Genomic DNA, 19,089 nt, shown 5'->3' on the forward strand with positions numbered 1-19,089 from the left:
AGAGGCGAGGGGGCGTGGCGTCGGAGGAGAGAAGTTGTGGTTCTGTCACTGGAGAGGGGAAAGCAAAAGGGGCGGGGCCTGGGTGCCCGTTGGTCGCGCGCAGCTCCGTGCGCGAGCGACTTCCTCTGCGGGTTCGGTCAAAGAGCGGCGGCACTATAGTTGCGGGGAAGGCAGCGGCCGCCGCCGCCGCCAGCCACCGTTGAGGGGCGGGGCTCCCTTACGCGCCGGGGGAGGGAAGCGGCTGTTGGGAGAGGCGATTTGCGCCGGGTGTCGCCGCCGCCGCTGCCGCCAAACAATGGATGAGTCTCCTGCGGGACCGGGGCCCTGCCTGGCCGGTCCAGTCGCCATGAGTGGGGAAAATGAGGCTGAGAGCCGGCAAGGCCCTGCGGACCGGGCCAACGGAGAGTCGCGGGTCAACCTGTTGGACACTTGCGGGGTGTGCGGGCAACATATCCAGAGCCGGCGGCCCAAGCTGCTGCCTTGCCTCCACTCGCTCTGCCTGCGCTGCCTGCCTCCGCCTCACCGCTACCTCATGCTGCCGCCTCCTACTGCTCCTTCGCCGGGCGGCGGCGGCCCCAAAGACCCACCGTTGCCTCCCCCGCCACCCTTGCTTCAGCCTTCACCGGCCCCGTCGTCGCCCGTCTCCACGCCGCCCTCGCCGCTGCATTGCAACCCGGGTAAGAAAACCCTCGTGCCTCGTCAGTCTTCAGGAGCACAAGCTTCACTGCTCCGAAGCAGCACCGGAATTAGCGGGGAGGGGGGCGACGAGTTGGGGGGGGGCTTCGCAATTCCGCTCCGTAGTTGGTATCGGAAGAGTAACGGTGATAAACTGTGTAGTCGACGTTTAATTGGCAAAAAGGTACCGGGGCTAAACCTGGTCTGGGTATCACCCTTTGTTGTGGAAGCCTTTCCCCTTAACCCCAGTTGCATGAGAAACGAGAGGTGCGGGGAAAGCATTCATTTCCAATAAATACGTTTCAAATGGGTTTCGGGGCTGCCCCGTAACTGGTTCATCGAGAAGCTGTTAACTAAGTTAATTGTGTCATGAGCTTTTGGTAGGTTCATCAGATGCATAAAGTGTGCAGGGACGCCGTCTGAGATGCAGCAAGGAAAGGACCTAGAGGCAGCAGACGCGGCATCCCGAGAGCTGGAATGTGAAAAATAAACAATAGGGTGTGATTGTGGCCGTTTTAAGGTCATGGTGGCTCCTACTGGGAAGACAGAGAAGTTCTGCCTTTCACCAGAGATAGGATTTTTGTGACCGTATAGGAAAACTTGTGGGGCTTTAAATGTGGGATACTTTAAAATTGGAACTTGGCCTTTAGGAAGGGAAACTCTGATTGACTGCAACTTCCCATTGTTTATGCACTGCATCCTGTCTTTTGTATAGGTGTGAGCCAGGAAATCTGTGTGAACCCCTGGACCATGGAGCTTATCTCTGTCGAAGTCAAATATTTGGGCTTCATAGCATGGTCTAAAAACCAGTTATTGACAATATTAGTTCCCCTTCTGAAGATGTTGGGGCTAATAATTTTTAAAAAGAACTTTTTAGAACTGTATTATGGAGTCTTGGTTATGTTCTATGAAATGGGTGTTGGTGGTCTGTGTCCGTTACATTTGGTGTATTTCATCTGGGTATGGCTTTTCTTAATAGTTTACTTTGAAGTGAGGCATTGTCTCTTCACAAGTTCTCAGTTTCTTTAGAATTTGTCTCTTTCAGATTGTCAGGAGAGGAATGCCACTGTTTGCTGAAAAAACTTACATAGAGATATTTGTGTGTGTGTGTGTGTGTTTATTTCTGGTTGACAGATGCATCCAACTTTTGTTGCTGATACCTGGCTTATAGTAAGGATAAGAGGGAAATGTGTGTGGGAGAAAGTTGAATTTTCTTTAGAAAAAGAAAAAGCTTGAGGGTGGTCTACTTTATGTACTGACAGTGAATAGTCTGTGTCTGATAAAGTTATTGTATGCATAATAATATATACATCTCTTTTCAGTATTCCTTGAGACTCCTGTATGTGTCATCAGTATCATGCTTCCTATACATCATATTATTTCAAGCAATGTTTATAGGTCTTAGCTCCTTATTCTCATATTTGCATCTGAATTTCTACTAGTGATATATTTTCATTTTTATACATCCTTAATTTAATTCAGTTTTTGATCTGCCTAACATTTCTTCAAGAGCACCATAATAATATAGCATTACAAACAGTGAAAGCTCTTTGCTGTTTTAGTAACCATTTTCTTCCATTGCTCCCTTTGCTAGTCCATAAATACATCAGGAACTTTTAGAATGTTTTTTGAACAATCTATGTATTGTTACTTTGGAGGGTGTCTACCTACTTCTTCTTCTTGAGTTTTACGGAGAAGCAAGGCCTGAAGGTGCCTACCTTCTGGTGATCCTTCTAAAATAAGCTGTGGCTTTTTTGGGGTGGTTTAGCCATCTGAACATGGTTTACTTCCTGCTACATCGACCTGATTCACGCATTATGACAAACCATGATTTGTTGAATTGTGGGTTGTCGTTACAAGCAAACCTGGAACCTTTGGCTAACTATGGGTTATTTAAATCAAGAGTTGTCAGTATATGTGGACCCAGAGTTGTGGTTTGATCATGAAGTGTTTCACCAGGCTACAGAGGCAGTGGGCAAGTGTGGTTAAAAACCAAAATAACAGCCTCTTTACATGCCAGTACTTGTTGAGGAAATTCTGTTCCTTGTTTTTAGGATCATTGAGTGGGGGTCAATGAATCTCAAGACACCATCTCCTTTCTTTAGGGAAAGAACTTTATTACGAGTAATGGCAAAAGTGGCGATTGCACAGAATCTGCGCAAGGTCAGACTGCCTTGTTTCCGGTGGTTCACAACCTTTATAGGGGTAACATACAGTTATTGTAAAGGATCCAAAACGCACCAATCTTTACATTACAATATGAAATCTACAACCAATCAAATACAGGGGCCAATTAAATACAAGATATATGTTTCGTATTATCCAATACAGTCTGATGCAATATCTTGTTTATGCTGAAAAGGGCGTAGGGCTAACATCCAGATAAGACAGAGGTGCTCCTGGTCAGTCGAAAGGCAGATCAGGGAATAGGGATTCAGCTTGTGTTGGATGGGGTTACACTCCCCCTGAAGACGCAGGTCCGCAGCTTGGGTGTACTTCTGGATTCAGCCCTGAGCCAAGATGCCCAGGTTTCGGCAGTGGCCAGGAGTTCATTTGCACAGTTAAAGCTAGTGCGCCAGCTGCGCCCGTTCCTAGAGATGTCAGACCTGGCCATGGTGACACATGCCTTAGTTACATCCCGATTGGATTACTGTAACGCGCTCTACGTGGGGCTGCCTTTGAAGAGTGTTCGGAAACTCCAGCTGGTTCAAAGAGCTGCAGCCAGATTGTTGACCGGGGCTGGTTACAGGGAGCACACAACTCCCCTGTTAAAACAGCTCCACTGGCTTCCAGTCTGTTTCCGGGCACAATTCAAAGTGCTGGTTATGACCTATAAAGCTCTATATGGTTCTGGTCCAGGTTATTTGAAAGAACGTATTCTCCCTTATGAGCCTGCCCGTGCTTTGAGATCTTCTGGAAAAGCCCTTCTTTCAGTCCCACCTTCTTCACAGGCACGCTTGGTGGGAACATGGGAGAGGGCCTTCTCGGTGGCTGCTCCGGTGCTCTGGAACTCTCTTCCTAGGGAAGCTAGGCTGGCTCCCTCCTTGATGGGCTTTCGGAAGCAGGCTAAAACTTTTTTGTTCAAGCAGGCCTTTGGAGAATAATCCAGCCCTCCATCTATGTTAATGTCTTATAATTTTGTTGTGTATTTTTTAATAGTTTATGGTTTTGTTTCCCCCTCCCCCCCATGTATATTTTAAACTTTGTAAGGCCGCCTTGAGGCCCAGCATTAGGCAAAAGGCGGGATACAAATAAATATAATAATAAATAAATATAATAACATGTGCAATTCCTTATCACTTCTAAACATTCCGCTCCAACATGGGGAGGGTCTTTTATGCAGAGTCATGAACATAAGCACCATGGTGGATCAGACTAAGGGTCCATCTAGTCCAGCACTCTATTCACACAGTGGCCAACCAGCCTTCAGCCAGGGACCAATAAAGCAGGACATGGTGCAACAGCATGAAGCATAAGCATTTTTAGTTACAACACAGTTATCTCTCTGTCTTGGCCTTCATAAAGGTCAAGCCCACATTCTATTTTTCTGTCCCTTACCTTCTTATAAGAACAGGTTTAGGCTCACATTCTAATTTCCTCCATGTACTGCAGTGTCACAAAGGCAGTTGGGATATAGGGAAGGAGCAGGTGAAGGAGGATGGAAACAACCTAGTGACTGAAAAACAAACCATTGTTAGTTCGATCATCTCCCAGAAAAACCCTGGGTACAGCAACAAACCGTGCTTTAGATAAACAATGGGTTAGCATTATGTGTGAGCCAGGCCAATGGGTTGTACCTAGTGGTGTCATTTCACTAGCGCAATGCTTCTTCTGCTTGCAGAATCCCTGTTCGTCTCCTCCTGCAATATTCAACTCAAATGCTTTGATTTTCCTTGTGCAAGCCATTGTTTAGGCATTCCACAAATTGTGTAGGACAAATTGCACTAGTGTTAGTTCTCATTGTGGTTGTGCAACCGCTAATAGAGTAATAATAATAATTAAAATATATTTCTTACTGCCTCTCCATTTTGATTGAGGCGGGGAACAACAATAAAAGATCAAATACATCAAACTGAATTAAAACATAATATACATTGTTAAAAACATCCTAAAAACACCAATTCTTGTATTTGTTCACTAGTATGTTGTTGGATATAATGCAGAACTAGTACAACTAGTGTAAACCTGTAATTGAAATTAGTTGTGCAACACAAACAACATTTCTAATGATGTAATGAATTGTGCAACGATTTGAGGAACAGCTTGTGAAATGTCTTGTGAAACAACTTGCGCAAGCAGAATCAATTATTGGATTTGACACTTGTGCAAGGATAAGAACGGTTTCTGCAAGCAGTAGAATTTTTTTACTGTCTGAATGACACCATTGGAAACAATCCAATATTTGGTTCTTTTGACAGCTCATCTTTGTCACTTTTCACTGTTTTACAGATGCTTTGACTGTTGGTGGTGTTTTGCTATTATGGCATCATCGTGTACATGGTGCTTTACAGAGTTCATTTAGACAGTTCCCTGATGCCAAGTACCTTACAGCCTAAAGTATACAGGGTGTGGAGGGAGAGACTTTTTAAAAAGGGAATTTTATTTATTTATTTATTGCATTTCTATACCACCCAATAGCTGAAGCTCTCTGGGTGGTTTACAAAATTAAGGCAATTCAAAGTATAAAACAACAGTATAAATCCATAATATAAAATACAGTATAAAAGCACAACCAAGATAAAAGCAGCAGCAATGCAAAAATACAAATTTAAAATACAAATTTAAAACAGCAAAGTTAAAATACAGTTACACATCTATATTGTGCGGTTGAGGGAGTCTCCAACAAGTGCAGACAATAGTATTTGGGACTTTACAGTCCTTAATAAAAAAAACACTTTGAATTAAATATCGCGGGGGAGCGGGCTGCTTGGAGGCTGCTGATACAGCGCCATCTGGCAGACCTGGGGGGCAGGGAGGTTGGGGGGAAGGGGAGCAGGTGTCCCCCTCTCCCCAGAGTTCCTGTTAGCCTTGGGCCGCCTGCCCAGCTCGCATGAGATTAGGCTGGGGCCTGGGCTCACAGTAGGTGAGCGGCCTCCCACCCGGCCTCGCTCATGATCCAGACCCTCTCCCCGGGGTTCCTGTCAGCCTTGGGCTGCGCGCCCAGCTCGCATAAGATTAGGCCGGGGCCTGGGCTCGCAGCAGACAAGCAGCCTCCCAGCCAGCCACTAAGGGCCCCGGCCGTGCCTCACTCATGCTCCGGACTGTGGCGCTGCCCCCTTCATGGGTGGGGGGAGTGAAGAGGCAGAAAGGGGAGTAGGATTACCTTGGAAAGCCCGGAGGAGTTGGGCGAGGGGCTTAGCAACCTGTATCAGGTGATGTTACATGTTGTTACTGTCGCTTAGCAACCTGTATCAGCTGAAGCCTTTATGGAAACATACTCAAGCATTTTATATATAGAGATAGACATTGGCATGGTGGCTGCAGTATGCTCCTGTGCACCTTCAAGAAGTCCACAAATCCATAATCCCCATGACTGCTGTTCAGTATGTGGTACTATCATGGTGATGCAATGGAAATCTAAGAGACAGAACTGTGAGACCAGTTCGAAAAGTACATTCACACTCATCTGAAGATCCACGCCATACAACTATGGAAGGTGATAAAGGGATTAGCGAGTTTGTCTGCACTCCTCTAATCCTCTTCCCTTACAGACTCCTTACAATATGTCTTTTCTTGTTTCACTCTTTGTTTTGTTGCTAAAAGTGGACTGGCACAACATTTGTCACTGGAAAATATGGGGAAAAAATGGAAAGCATTTACATTAGATGCAAAATGTTGAAGATTCTGAAAAAAATACTTTTATTTTTCAGCTTCTTAAAGATCAAACTTTCCCAGCATTTTGAGACATAGGTCTTAGCTAGACCTAAGGATTATCCCAGGCAAATGGAGGGGTCATCCCTGCCTGCTCCTGGGATCCCCTGTGTGTCATTTGGATTCACAGGGATGATCCCAGGATATAGGCCTGGTCTAGCCATGGCCTAGCTGTCTTTTATCAGGTAACATTGTCACTGCCAATATGCACTACCTTAAAGAGGAAAATGTATTCTCCCAAAGCTTCCAAGCTTGTACCAGTATCTTCATCGTGAGCAAAATTCAGCAATAGTGCTAGCTTGTACTTTACAGTGGCTAATATATGCATATTTGTGACTTCTTAACTTGTATGTATGAATGAGCATTCATGTATCATATTGTTTATAATATTTATACTCCACCTGCCTAAAGTTGTTTGGAGGTTGGCTTGATCAATTTAGTTCCATCTGTCTTCATAAATAGTAAAGTAAGAAAAGAATAATAGCAGTTGAAACTCTCATACACATATGTTGCTGTGGTGGAGGGATAATGCTGCTCTCAACTTCTATGTAAGGGATATTAGAATGAGGAGCTTACTAAAGAGCAGGGGGACAGAATGTATGATAATACCAGTGGAGACTTTTTGAGAAAGGCTTTAAAATAATGGGTATATGCCATGGGAAAGTATTTTAGTACGTTTCTGTTAACTTTTCTAATTTGCTATTATAGGAGCACACAGCTTAGTTTCATCCTTTCTTAAACAGTTTAAAAGTGAGACTTCCCTAGAAGGTGTAGAAAATTAGTATAACCATAGGGTAGGGTTTTAAAATAGACTACGTCCAGGTAGATTCTAAAATAGACTCCCATAAACACCAACAAAGTTGTGCTTACTATGAAAGAGGCTGCTCACTAGTTGAGAGATTTTGTGGAAACCCTTGATGCTTTGCTAAATGGCATTGACCTTTCCGTTATGACAGCATGTTATGTTATGTAAAGACTTAACTTGAAATAATTACATTGAAATGTTGCCTAAGCAATATTAGCACATTTATCAAATTGCCTATTTAAAATTGATGATTTGCTTAACAGTCTAAAGGGCCGTAAGCCTTTTAACATATGAAGGTGTGTTATTTTTCTGTGCAGATTGGGGGGGCATATTGTGTGATCTAGCTACTCTTATCAGTACATTTCACACGCCTTTCTACATTTTTGTTCTTTAACTTTGCTCAATAAACATGTATATTCTCGTTTTTTATCTTTATCATCTTCCTTTCCATAATTTATTTCTTCTACAATGCTTCCCTTGTTCTACTCACAGTATCTAAATGTACACACCTTATCTTTCTGTTTTCTGAATATGAACAACCTTAACTCCCTCAATCTGTTGAAGCCTTCCTTATCCTGGTTCCCTCCAGACATTTTGGACTTAAACTCCCATTAGCCTCAGCCAGCAAGGCCAACTTTCCTTATGTGATGTGGACTTTTAGTAGAATTCTCCAGTCTCTTATTAATGGTGTATTTTACAGTAAGGTTGTTCAGATGAAGCAATATGGTGTTGGTTGTTTCCCTTACCGTCAGTGCAGGTTGCCATGTTGTCCAAACCTGCCTCACACCACGGTTGTGGTGACTTTTCGCCCACTCTACAACCCTTTACTTGCAGTAGGGGTTGTAGGGTGGGTGAAATGTCACCACGGGTTGGGTTCTGACAACACGGAAACCTGCGATGAGATGTGGGTAATTAGGATAATCCCGGTCGCATTGTTTCCCACACTGGTCATCTGAACCCAGTCAGTGCTTTTATTTTCCTTCACTATGCTTAACTATACTTTCCTTTTTGGTACTGTCACTCTGTTAGTATATTTTCAAATAACTGTTTAGTCTTATTTTTAAAACATTCATGATTTTTTTTCTTACAGTTTTCTTTTTTTCACTTAAATTTCCCCTTTTCACATTCTTTTGTTGGCCTTTATTGGATTAATATTAGTGCTTGGTAACTGAACAGTTCTTCCCTCCCCTTCTCATTGCCTTTATTTTACATGTTGCCACCTTTGGCATGGGAGAAATAAAGGGAGAAACTAAAGTTCCTTAACCACAACCTTAAGGTTGGTTTTAAAGGTTCATCACCTAAGGGGTCAATTTTATATGTGAGAGCTAAAGGAGTTAACCAAAAATATAAAGGGGTTTAAATTAGCTCAAACTACAAAAAGGGCAAGATATTCGGTTATCCAGGTCACTGGGTCCGAAGGGAACATCAGGGCCTATTCCAGTTGGATTCTTCCCCCCACCCCCACCCCAACACACACAAACATGGCCAAATGTTATCAACTGCTTTGTGGAATGGAACATCAGGTGCTGGCTCCTTCTCAACTTGATCTGATTGTGGTGTTCAGTTTTGTTTTTTGAGTTTGTGGTTCCTGCTGTGTCAGTTGGATTTTTAAAAAATGTATATTGTAAGCTACTTTAAAGATGCTACTTAGAAAGTGGAATACAAATCAAACAAATAAATGAACAAATAAGATGGTCTACTGAAGATCAGATCTGAAGTGAATGTGAAAGCCACTGTGGCTTGTTTAAATCAGTGATGCCTGCAGGGTGCCAGTAGCCTAATTATTCACCCAGATGCAGCTTGTTGTGTTGTCTGAACCTAGGCAACATGACTTGTTTGAGGGGGAAACAACCCTCAAATAATGCAACAGCCTTAAACCACAATGGCTTGTTTTGCTTGTGTGAACGGGAGCATTGAGATACCTCCCTTCATGAGGTTATATATCCTTGTTCTGATCAGAGATAGGACTACAATGGTTGTGGGATCACCCATCTGTCAATTGGAGGGAGGTATCCACCTGTCCCTAGTATCTTCTCTTTTTGCTCTTTCATGTTTGGAACGTTGTTTTTCACAATTTCTCTTGGGATTCTTTGAAGCTTCCATAATCTCTTTTGGGGTCATTTGAAACTTCCCTATCTGTGTGTAATAGTTGGTTGAAGCTTCCCCCGACAGTACATCTCCTTAATCTCAAGGCCATCTTCGCTGTCTTCCAATAATACTATTTGACTTATCAAACCAATAGTCATCAAGCAGAGAAATTCTCCATCTTCTTGTCATTTCAGGTGCTGGCCACGAGCTATTAATTAGTGTCTGAGCATGTCTTGAAGCTCTTCTCCATTTTTATCAACAGCTGCAAGGCCTTGAACTAAAGCATTTCACCCCCTCCTGTGAGTTTGCAAGAAAGCAAAATTAAGGAACAAGTCTGAGGTCTTCTTAAATAGGAGACTGGAGTCTCCATATGGGTTTCCTCAAGACTTTATTAGGGCAGCTGCGTATTTCAGTTCCAGGATAACAGTTTGCAGCTTCTTCAGGACCCAGTTAATATTATTTAACGATTTCAAGTATCAACCCCTAAATAATTCAGATGGGAACATTTTTGTTAGATCAGCAATTTCACAAGTCCCTTCACCATTGGGCTGAAAAGTGGTCAGTGTAACATCATCATCATCATTATTATTATTATTATTATTATTATTATTATTATTATTTATATAGCACCAACAATGTACTTGGTGCTGTACAAAATATACAAATAAAACAGTGATACCCTGCCTAGAGGCTTACAATCTAAAATCACATTAAAACATATGAAGGGGGGAAGAGGTTCACAAAGCAGAAATAAGAGAATAATCATAGTAATAAGAACAGTAGATAAGAACAGCTAAGAAAAGGATCCTAGCTAGGGGATCCTGGAAATTACAGGTCAGTTAGGTTAATATCCATGTTGGGTAAATTGGTGGAAAGCATACTGAGGATAAAATTTATTACATTACATTTATATACCGCTCCATAGCCGAAGCTCTCTGGGCGGTTTACAATTATTAAACATACAAAATTATCAAGCGTATACAAAAATGGTTCTTTTTGAAGGAGGATCAGCATAGCCCCCCACCCCATACACCCAAGTATTTGACCTGAAATATTTGTGTGGGGGAAATCAAAGCACACATAATGTGATTTAAATGTTACATTACATTGAATTTTTTATTGAAATTCTTTTATTGCAATACTTGTAAAAATGTAAAGGCAATAACATGTACTTGCGATCCATTGCTTATATTATGTTTTAATTCAATTTTATGTATTATATATTTACTGTTGTTCCCCGCCTTGATCAAAATGGAGAGGCGGGTAAGAAATATTTTTTTATTATTATTATTATTATTACATTTAAGAAGAAAACAAAGGTTCTGAAAACTGTTGACACATTAATTTTAACAACCCAAAGGACTGTGTATGATATGCTAAATCATGTATTTATTTCAATAAGAGTGCTTGCTAGGGATAACCATCTGAAAAACATTAATTACTACTTTGAAACCGGCAAGCTTGCTTAATATTGTATTTGCAATTAGCATCCATTCATTGTTACTAATGAACTTATGAAATGAAAAAAAATCTGTAGAAAAGTAAAGCGCTGGAAAGGTTTCTGATAATTTTCTGTCCCGTATCACTGTTTCAGAGTTTGCGTTTCAGGGAAAATAAGAAGTTATACAAATGACCGCTGGTTTATAACATAAATAGCTGTGCACCTTTATGAAGGAAGATTAACTGACATTCAGTTGGTGACATTGTCTTGAAAAAAGTGCTTATGTGCTGCAACACTTGAAAATACTCTAGCTTGGCAGACACATTTTTAAGTGGAAAATTGCTGCAGTGAAGTCCTTTATAAACTAGCATCAACTTTTGACAATATCTATTGTAACAATATTTTACTAATACAGAGTTTAATATCATATAATGTTGGATAGGAGATAAACTAGTCAACTTCAACACTGATGAAACAGAGTGGAAAATCCTAGAAGAAATGATGGATCCAGTGATCAGCATCAGTACAAAGGGAACTGAAAATTAAGTGCAGCTGTAAGAGAAAGGGATGAACTGGTATGCTGTCTGTATGTAAAAAATGAAGTAGTGTGAAATGCTGAAATGCTAAAAAGTGTAAACACGTTTAACTTCCAAGGCTGGCATTTTGCCAGCCTTATTAAGTGGTATGTCTAGTGTCCTTGACTGTTCTGTGAAATCTGATGTAGTATAGTCAGGGCTGTATGTACTTTGCACTAAAAACATTTCAATACTGTGCTGAAGCAATTCAAATTCTATGAGATTTGTTTCTACCCTGTTAATCAACCCAGTTTTGGTGATTTAAGGCAAGTAAATATCTCCATTCATGATCAAGTCATGGATGGTTCTGTTCTTACTATGGTCTGATTTGGTGTTCAGCACCACCACCAACAGAGTTGAAGGTAGGCTGGTAGAGCAATCAGGGACATTGAGGTAGGGAGAAAGGTTATCAAGGGGAAGAGAGATCATCTTCCAGACCCCTTGATCTTTTCTCCCCCTTCAATTATGTTTTCCACCCCGCATCCAATATTTCCTCATACCTATAAGAACTCACATAGGAGCACCTTTCCTTTAACCCAGATTATGAACACTATTGCTCAAGTGCATTGTCACTCAGCCAGGAGAAACGTCTATATGAATACTAGGCTATGAAGGGCTTTATAGGTTACAGCCAGTACCTTGAATTGCAGTTAAAAAGCAAATTTCAGCCAGTGTAGTCTGCAAAGTAAAGGCTGAATCTGTTCTCCCTTTCTGATACTTTAAAAGGAGAAAAATCATTGTCTTCCAAGGCATTTCTACATAATGTAGTCAAGACTGGAACATACAAGCACATGGATAGGAGTCCATAAATTATGTATTTATTTGCAATACTTCTATACTAAATATAATAAAATCCCTAAGCAGTTATATTTGGACTTGATAGCCAAGAATTATTGCTAGTAGCTGGTGGAAATATAAATGTATTCCTGAGCTAGCCTTTCCCTTTCTACTGAGTAAGTACAACCTGCTGTCTCCCACCTCACACAGAATTGGGAAGAAAGGCTTGTAGGACAGATAGAATTGAATCCCTGCATGCCCATAGGAAGTATACTGTTCCACTTCCCCAGCAAGTATGTCATATGCTAGGAATGGGGAATCTTCATTCCCATGGGCTGAATCTGGGATTCCTGATCTGGCCCGCAAGCTTGGTAGTTATTTAAAGGCAATTAAACTTTAAATATACTGCATACGATGGAGCCGTTGCATTTGCAGGCGTGAGAGCTATTTCAGTGGAGTTTACTCTTTAGTAGACTTGCTTAGAATTGAGCTGTTTTGTATCCTTGGTAGAAAAACATACAAATTTGTGAGAATTACATATGTTCTTGGCTCTACCCCATGTCCTTAGTCCTACACACTGCTGGAATGTGGCCCTCAAGACCCTTTCAAATTGGAATGTAGGTAACTAGAGAATACAAATTCCCTCTCCTAAAAAGCCAGTTCTGGTTTCTCAAAATTCAGCTATACTGTACAGTACAGTATAGCCAAAATCTGTTTTCAACAGTCTCCTCCACAAAAGAAATCCCATACACATTTTTCTATCAGCTTCCCTTTCCCTATAGCAGCTCCCATTCAGGTCACTCTCTCACTCTCTCTCTTTTTTCTTACTTTGCATGTGAACAAGCTGTAAACCTCACAATTCACAGTCAGTTGGCCCCCTGGTCATTCTAGCTTGCCAGAATAAAACATGTCCTTGCCCCTGGCAAGTTAGCAAAGGCTGTGCATAGATCAGCATGAAGTGATGTTTTTCTCCAAGAGAGGATGGAGCCAGCACAGCAAATATAGTTGCTAAAAAGCTACTCTGGAGACCACAGTTGCTTATCAAAGAGTAAGATCCAAGCTGCTGCACAGGCTGTACACTTAGGTTGATGGGGCAACAACCACCCCAACAACCACTCCATCAGTCATTCACTGGCATGGCATGTTAGTTCACCACCAGAAAAGTTTAAATTTCTTCATACTCCACTGCCTACATGCATTGGCTCAGGACCAAGATGGCAACTTTTGGTTGCTTAGACAATGGAATAGAGCTGGGTACAAGTGGGGCCCGCAACAAAATATTGCTGTGTGGTATGCTTCTGCTGAGGATGCCTGCCAGCCATGTTCTCTTCCAGGAAACTTGGTTTCATTGTCTTTCTGCCCAGCTCCCCAATGGTTAGTTGACATTCTGTATCCACCAAGCATGTTCAGTCCTCACTGGACTGTTTTTAGTCAAACACCTCAGGATTTCCCCCCCCCTAAATATTACTTTGTATATTTATAAACTTTGGGGTTACCCCAAGACTGATGATACTGCTTGGGTATGAATGGTGCCGTTTTGGATACATAGGGATAGACATCAGGAGAATGAGTTTGCTATTAGTATTCTATATAGGATACATATATACATATACAGAGTCTAGATTAGTCCATTCAGTGACTTTGTAAATGCTAAGCAGTTTCAATGAAAGTACCAAGCACTGTGGGTCATACAAATTCACATGGGGCTGAGCTGACATCTTGAATGGTCACCACCCAGGTCAAATCAGAGCTCCAAGACCAAACAACTAGTTCTAAATGAGCCAGGGGAACTGCATGGTCCATAATATCAAAAGCCATTGAGAGGACCAGCAAAAATCTACAGATAATTTTTCCCCGTGTTGAATTCTTAAAAGGTGTGACTATGAACAGCTAGAGTACATTATATGTAAAGCTGCTTCACGGACAGCAAAGCAGACATTTAAATCAAGCCTCAAATAGTCTCTCTGTGTAACTGTCAATGATGTGGTGCAGAAAATTTTCAGGGCTTCAGTTTTCCATGTAAAATGTGTTTCATAAGGTCCTTAGTAAAAAAAATAAATGAATGTATATGAATTGCAAATAGAATATTAGACAAGCCCAGCAGTTTCAAAGTTGTAATTAATGTTTTTTCAGATGATTACCCCTAGCATACATATATGTCATTAAAATGCATACATGTCTCAGAAGTAAAATGGAGCTAATGAAGACTGTCAGCAAAATTGAAGGTGTCCCAGCTACCTTAGTGACAGAGAGTTGAACTCTTGAAATAGATGGCTTTTTATTTATAGTATTTTTATGCCGCTCCTAAGCCAAAAAGTCTCCCAGAATAGCTTACCTATAATCAATTAATCAATATAATCCGTCCCTTCCTGCAGGCTTCCAGTCTAAAAAGACATGACGAAGGAAAAGGGGGGGACATTATGTACAGTTCTTTGGTACCATTGTTTGTTTCCTTAAATTCAAAGCAATGTAAGGGAAGTACGTGCTATTGTCTTTAAATTTTTACAAGTATCCCAATAAAAATATACACATAACATTTAAAGCACATTAGGTGTGCATTGATTTTCCCCCACCCAAATATTTCAGGTCAAATACTTGTGGTGAATTAGGACAAAGAATTAACTTGTGTATTTTTTAAGGCTGTGTTTAGTCAATAGAAGTAAAATAAATATGCTAAATTTGATCTCTCTAGGGCAGGGTCAGGCAACTTATTGTCCTCCAAATGGCTTACAGCTCCTATCAGTTCTAGCCAGCATAACCAATGGTGAGGGATAATGGGAATTGTAGTCCAAAACAATTGCAGGGCTGCAAGGTGCCTACCCCATTACACACACTTCCTCCACATAGCAAACCAGATGAAAACTGGAAATTTCCCTATATGTATTAACCTAATTTGCATTGGAAAGGTTTTTTTTTGAAACCCTGTATCTCTGCTAACTGTCCTTGGATGGATAATGGGCATATATATTTCCTGTGATGCATAAGGAAAGGCATGGGCTGAAAACAAAGGCACTGTAATAACATTTGAGATAATTCAAAATCATAATCTTTGAGGAATACTAGTTGTTTCAAATGAGACTAATATGATTTACCATTGGATACTGAGAAAGCAATATATTTTTAAAATGGGATGGATTTGATTTAAATCAATTTGATTTAAATCACTACTCAGAAAGACTCAATTTAATCATGTGACCCCCCCCCCCAAAGTGCACTCTTCCTCACTATATTTTACACAACTCAGAGTTACCAAAGACTCATTCTTGCTGGTATAATCTTAATATTTACAACCAGATGAAGGTTTAATTTTTAGAATAGCAACTTTTCAGATTAGTTTTTCAGTTATATCAAAAAATACTGATTTGGTTATACTATTAGAAACACATCATACCATAGATAGATAATTATGAAATTATTGCAAGGTGAACTATCCATCTGTAAGCATAGATCAAATTGCAAGAAGTATGATAAGAAAGCAAGAACAGAATCTCTCTGTTAAAAATAAAGATGGGCTGAATTATCATCATAAGCTTTTAGAGAAAAACATTAAAGAAAATAACTAGATCATGAAATGGTTGTGTTAAAAAATCAAACAAAAACCCTAAACATTTGGGAAAATGAAAATATGTAATCTTAATTTGCTATAGCAAACCTAAACATCCTTAAGAACATAAAGTGTGTTACTGTGGTAGAAATTAAATTGTGAGAGTAATCTGTCTCCCCTTTTGTTCAGTTATAGGACAGCTCAATAAACTGTGAGATTGACCTTTTAGGAAGGCCAAGAAAGAGAGTGATATTAACGGTACTCAAACTGTCATGCTACTATGACTTTACAATAATATAGATGTTTGTTAGCTTACCCCACCCTGCCAGATCTGTATGTATAACACATAGATAAGAAGTTGTATGAAGTGTTTACGCCCTATATATCTTATATCATGCCCCTCAAACTCTAATAACCGTCTGTTCTCCAGCACTACCCATTCTTTCATCCACACCAAGCAACAGGCATAGAAACCTCCTCTTTCTTTGGCATCTTGTAAAACTTTAATTTTTACTCTTGGTTTTTTTATCTTGCCAAATAAATCTAGAGATATCTCTATGCCATTGCTTGAGTGGTGCATCCCCTTTTACAATAGGCACCGTCTGGAACAAAAATAACATTCTAGACAATACATTCATTTTTATCGTAGCAATTCTTCCCAACAAGGATAGTCTCACTTTCTCCCATTTAGCTAGGTCATCTTTAACTTCATTCCACATTTTTACATAATTGTTAGCATATAACATACAATTCGTGTTTGTCAGCACAACTCCCAAATATTTTACTTTTTTCTCAGTTTTAAAGCCCGTCTTCTCTATCAACTTTCTTTGTTCTTGTAATTCCATGTTCTTGGTTAATATTTTAGTTTTCTGTTTATTGACCCTGAAGCCTGCTACTGCACCAAACTCTTTCAACTTTTACTCATCAGGGTCTCAAATCCCTTTAGAGGGTCCTCCAATGTAAAAACCAAGTCATCTGCAAAGGCCCTCAATTTGTATATCTCTTTTTTAATTTTCACTCCACCAATTCGTTCGTCTTGTCTTATGTCCGGGTTCAAGACCTCCAACACCAAGATGAATAACAAAGGAGACAAAGGACAGCCCTGCCTTGTCCCTCTTTCTATATCACATGGGCTAGTAAGATCTCCATTAACAATAATTTGCGCTTTCTGTAGAGTATAAATTAACTTCACCCATTTAATGAAATTCTCTCCACAATCCACTTGTTCTAAAATCTTAAACATGAAGTCCCAATTCAAATTATCAAAGGCTTTCTCCACATCTAGAAATATCATTGCAGCTTGTCTTTCAGGATGCTTTTCCAAATATTCTCTTACATTCAGCACTGTTCTAACATTATCTCTCAGATGACTTTTAGGTAGAAAGCCACTTTAATCTTCATGAATATACTCTTGTAAAATCTTTTTAATCCTTTCTGCCAAGTTTGCTGCAAATAGTTTATAATCATTATTAAGCAGCGATATTGGCCTATAGTTGTTAGTCATCGTTGTATCTTGTCCTTCTTTTGGTATCAGCATTATACATGCTGTACGCCAAGAATCCGGTATCTTTCCACTTTTCAATATGGAATTCATTGTAGCTTGTAATGGCTGCAGCAGTTCCTCTTCACACTTCTTATAGTAAAGCCCAGATAATCCATCTGATCCTGGAGTTTTACCAAGTTTAATCTGTTTTATTTTCTCCACCATTTCACATATCGTAATGGGTCCATTCATTCTCTGTTTTTGCTCTGCCGTAAATTTTGGAAGTTTTTGTTTTGCTAAGTATTTGTCCATCAGCTCTGTTGAAACCTCCTGTTTGTTAAATAAGCCAGTATAATAAGAGTAGAAAACCTTGGTCTCCGTAAATTCCACTCCACTGTCTTTTATTTTAGTTACCATTTTCTTTTATCTTCCTTTTCTCAACTTATAGGCCAACCATTTTCCCGGTTTATTTGCTGACTCAAATTATCTCTGTTTCACATTATTTAGTTTAATTTGTGTTTCTCTTGTCATCATCAACGACAGTTGTTGTTGTAACATTTTAATTTCTTGCAGAACATTCTCCTTGCCCGGGTCTTGGCTTAGCTCTTGTTCTCTTTTTATATCTCTTCCAATATTTTCTGCATCTTTTCTTCTCTTTTCCTTTTCAATTGGTGATTCTGTTGAATAAATTGACCCCGCATGAACGCTTTGCTCACATCCCAAACCATATTCATCTCTGTACCTTTCTACATGTTCAATTCAAAATAGTCTTTTACTTTCTTCTTTATTTTTTCAGCTATCTGATTATCATGCAGTAACGTTTCATTAAGTCTCCATCTGAATGTTGCGCTTTCCTTTCTGCAGTTCATCGTTATTGGATTATGATCCGAGAAAGATTTAGGTAAAATCTCTTATTTTCTTACCTTTCATGAACAGTCCTCCAGTTGTCAAGATCATATCTATTCTTGAATGGGATTTGTGCCTTTCTGGAAAAAAAAGTATATTCTTTAGATGAGCTATTTCGTAATCTCGATATGTCCGCCAGCCCCAGATTGTCCATCAGATCGAAGAAGTTGTTTGGAAGTTTTCCTTGATTAGTTTTTATATTTCCCCCCGATGCTCTATCCATCTGTAGTAGAATCACTCTATTCCAGTCCCCCCATCAGACACCAATGCTCAAAATGTAGATTTGACTGCTTGGATAGCAGTCTTTCATAAAATTCCACTTTACAATTGTTAGGGGCATATATTCCGAGGACCATCGTTGACACACCATCTAACATAATTTTTACCCCTAGAAAATGGCCCTGCTCGCCTGGCTGCTTCATCGCCGTTTGAAACTCAATATGGCAAAAACTGAACTGCTTGTTTTTCCTCCTAAACCTTCTCCTCATCTCTCATTCTCTCTTACTGTCAACGATGTCACGCTTACTCCGGTCAAGGAAACTCGTAGCCTTGGCTTTATATTTGATTCCTCGCTCTCCTTTATTCCTCATATCGAGGCAGTAGCTAAATCTTGTCGTTTCTTCCTGTATAATATTGCCAGGATTCGACCATTTTTGTCTGTCTCTTCTGCCAAGACTCTCGTTCACGCACTGGTTATCTCTCGGTTGGACTACTGCAACCTCCTCCTCTCTGGCCTCCCCTCATCTCACATCAGTCCGCTGGTCTCTGTCCACCACTCTGCCGCTAAGATCATCTTCCTGGCCCGCCGCTCTGACCATGTCACTCCGCTTCTGAAATCTCTTCATTGGCTCCCAATTCATTCCAGAATCCAATATAAACTTCTCCTGTTGACCTTCAAAGCTTTTCATGGTCTAGCTCCTGCCT

General features: G+C 40.4%; 1 protein-coding gene across 1 annotated transcript in view; it reads left to right on the plus strand.

Moving 5' to 3' along the window:
- Window positions 1–246: 246 nt before the first annotated feature.
- TRIM24 (tripartite motif containing 24) overlaps window positions 247–19,089 on the plus strand; it is a 55,001-nt gene continuing 36,158 nt past the window's right edge. Inside the window, exon 1 of the mRNA XM_063133343.1 lies at window positions 247–677. Coding sequence (XP_062989413.1) covers window positions 296–677 — 382 coding nt within the window. The 5' untranslated portion in view covers window positions 247–295. The remainder of the gene's footprint in view (window positions 678–19,089) is intronic.

The sequence above is a fragment of the Elgaria multicarinata genome, chromosome 9, assembly GCF_023053635.1.
Source record: "Elgaria multicarinata webbii isolate HBS135686 ecotype San Diego chromosome 9, rElgMul1.1.pri, whole genome shotgun sequence".
Lineage (NCBI taxonomy): Eukaryota > Metazoa > Chordata > Lepidosauria > Squamata > Anguidae > Elgaria > Elgaria multicarinata.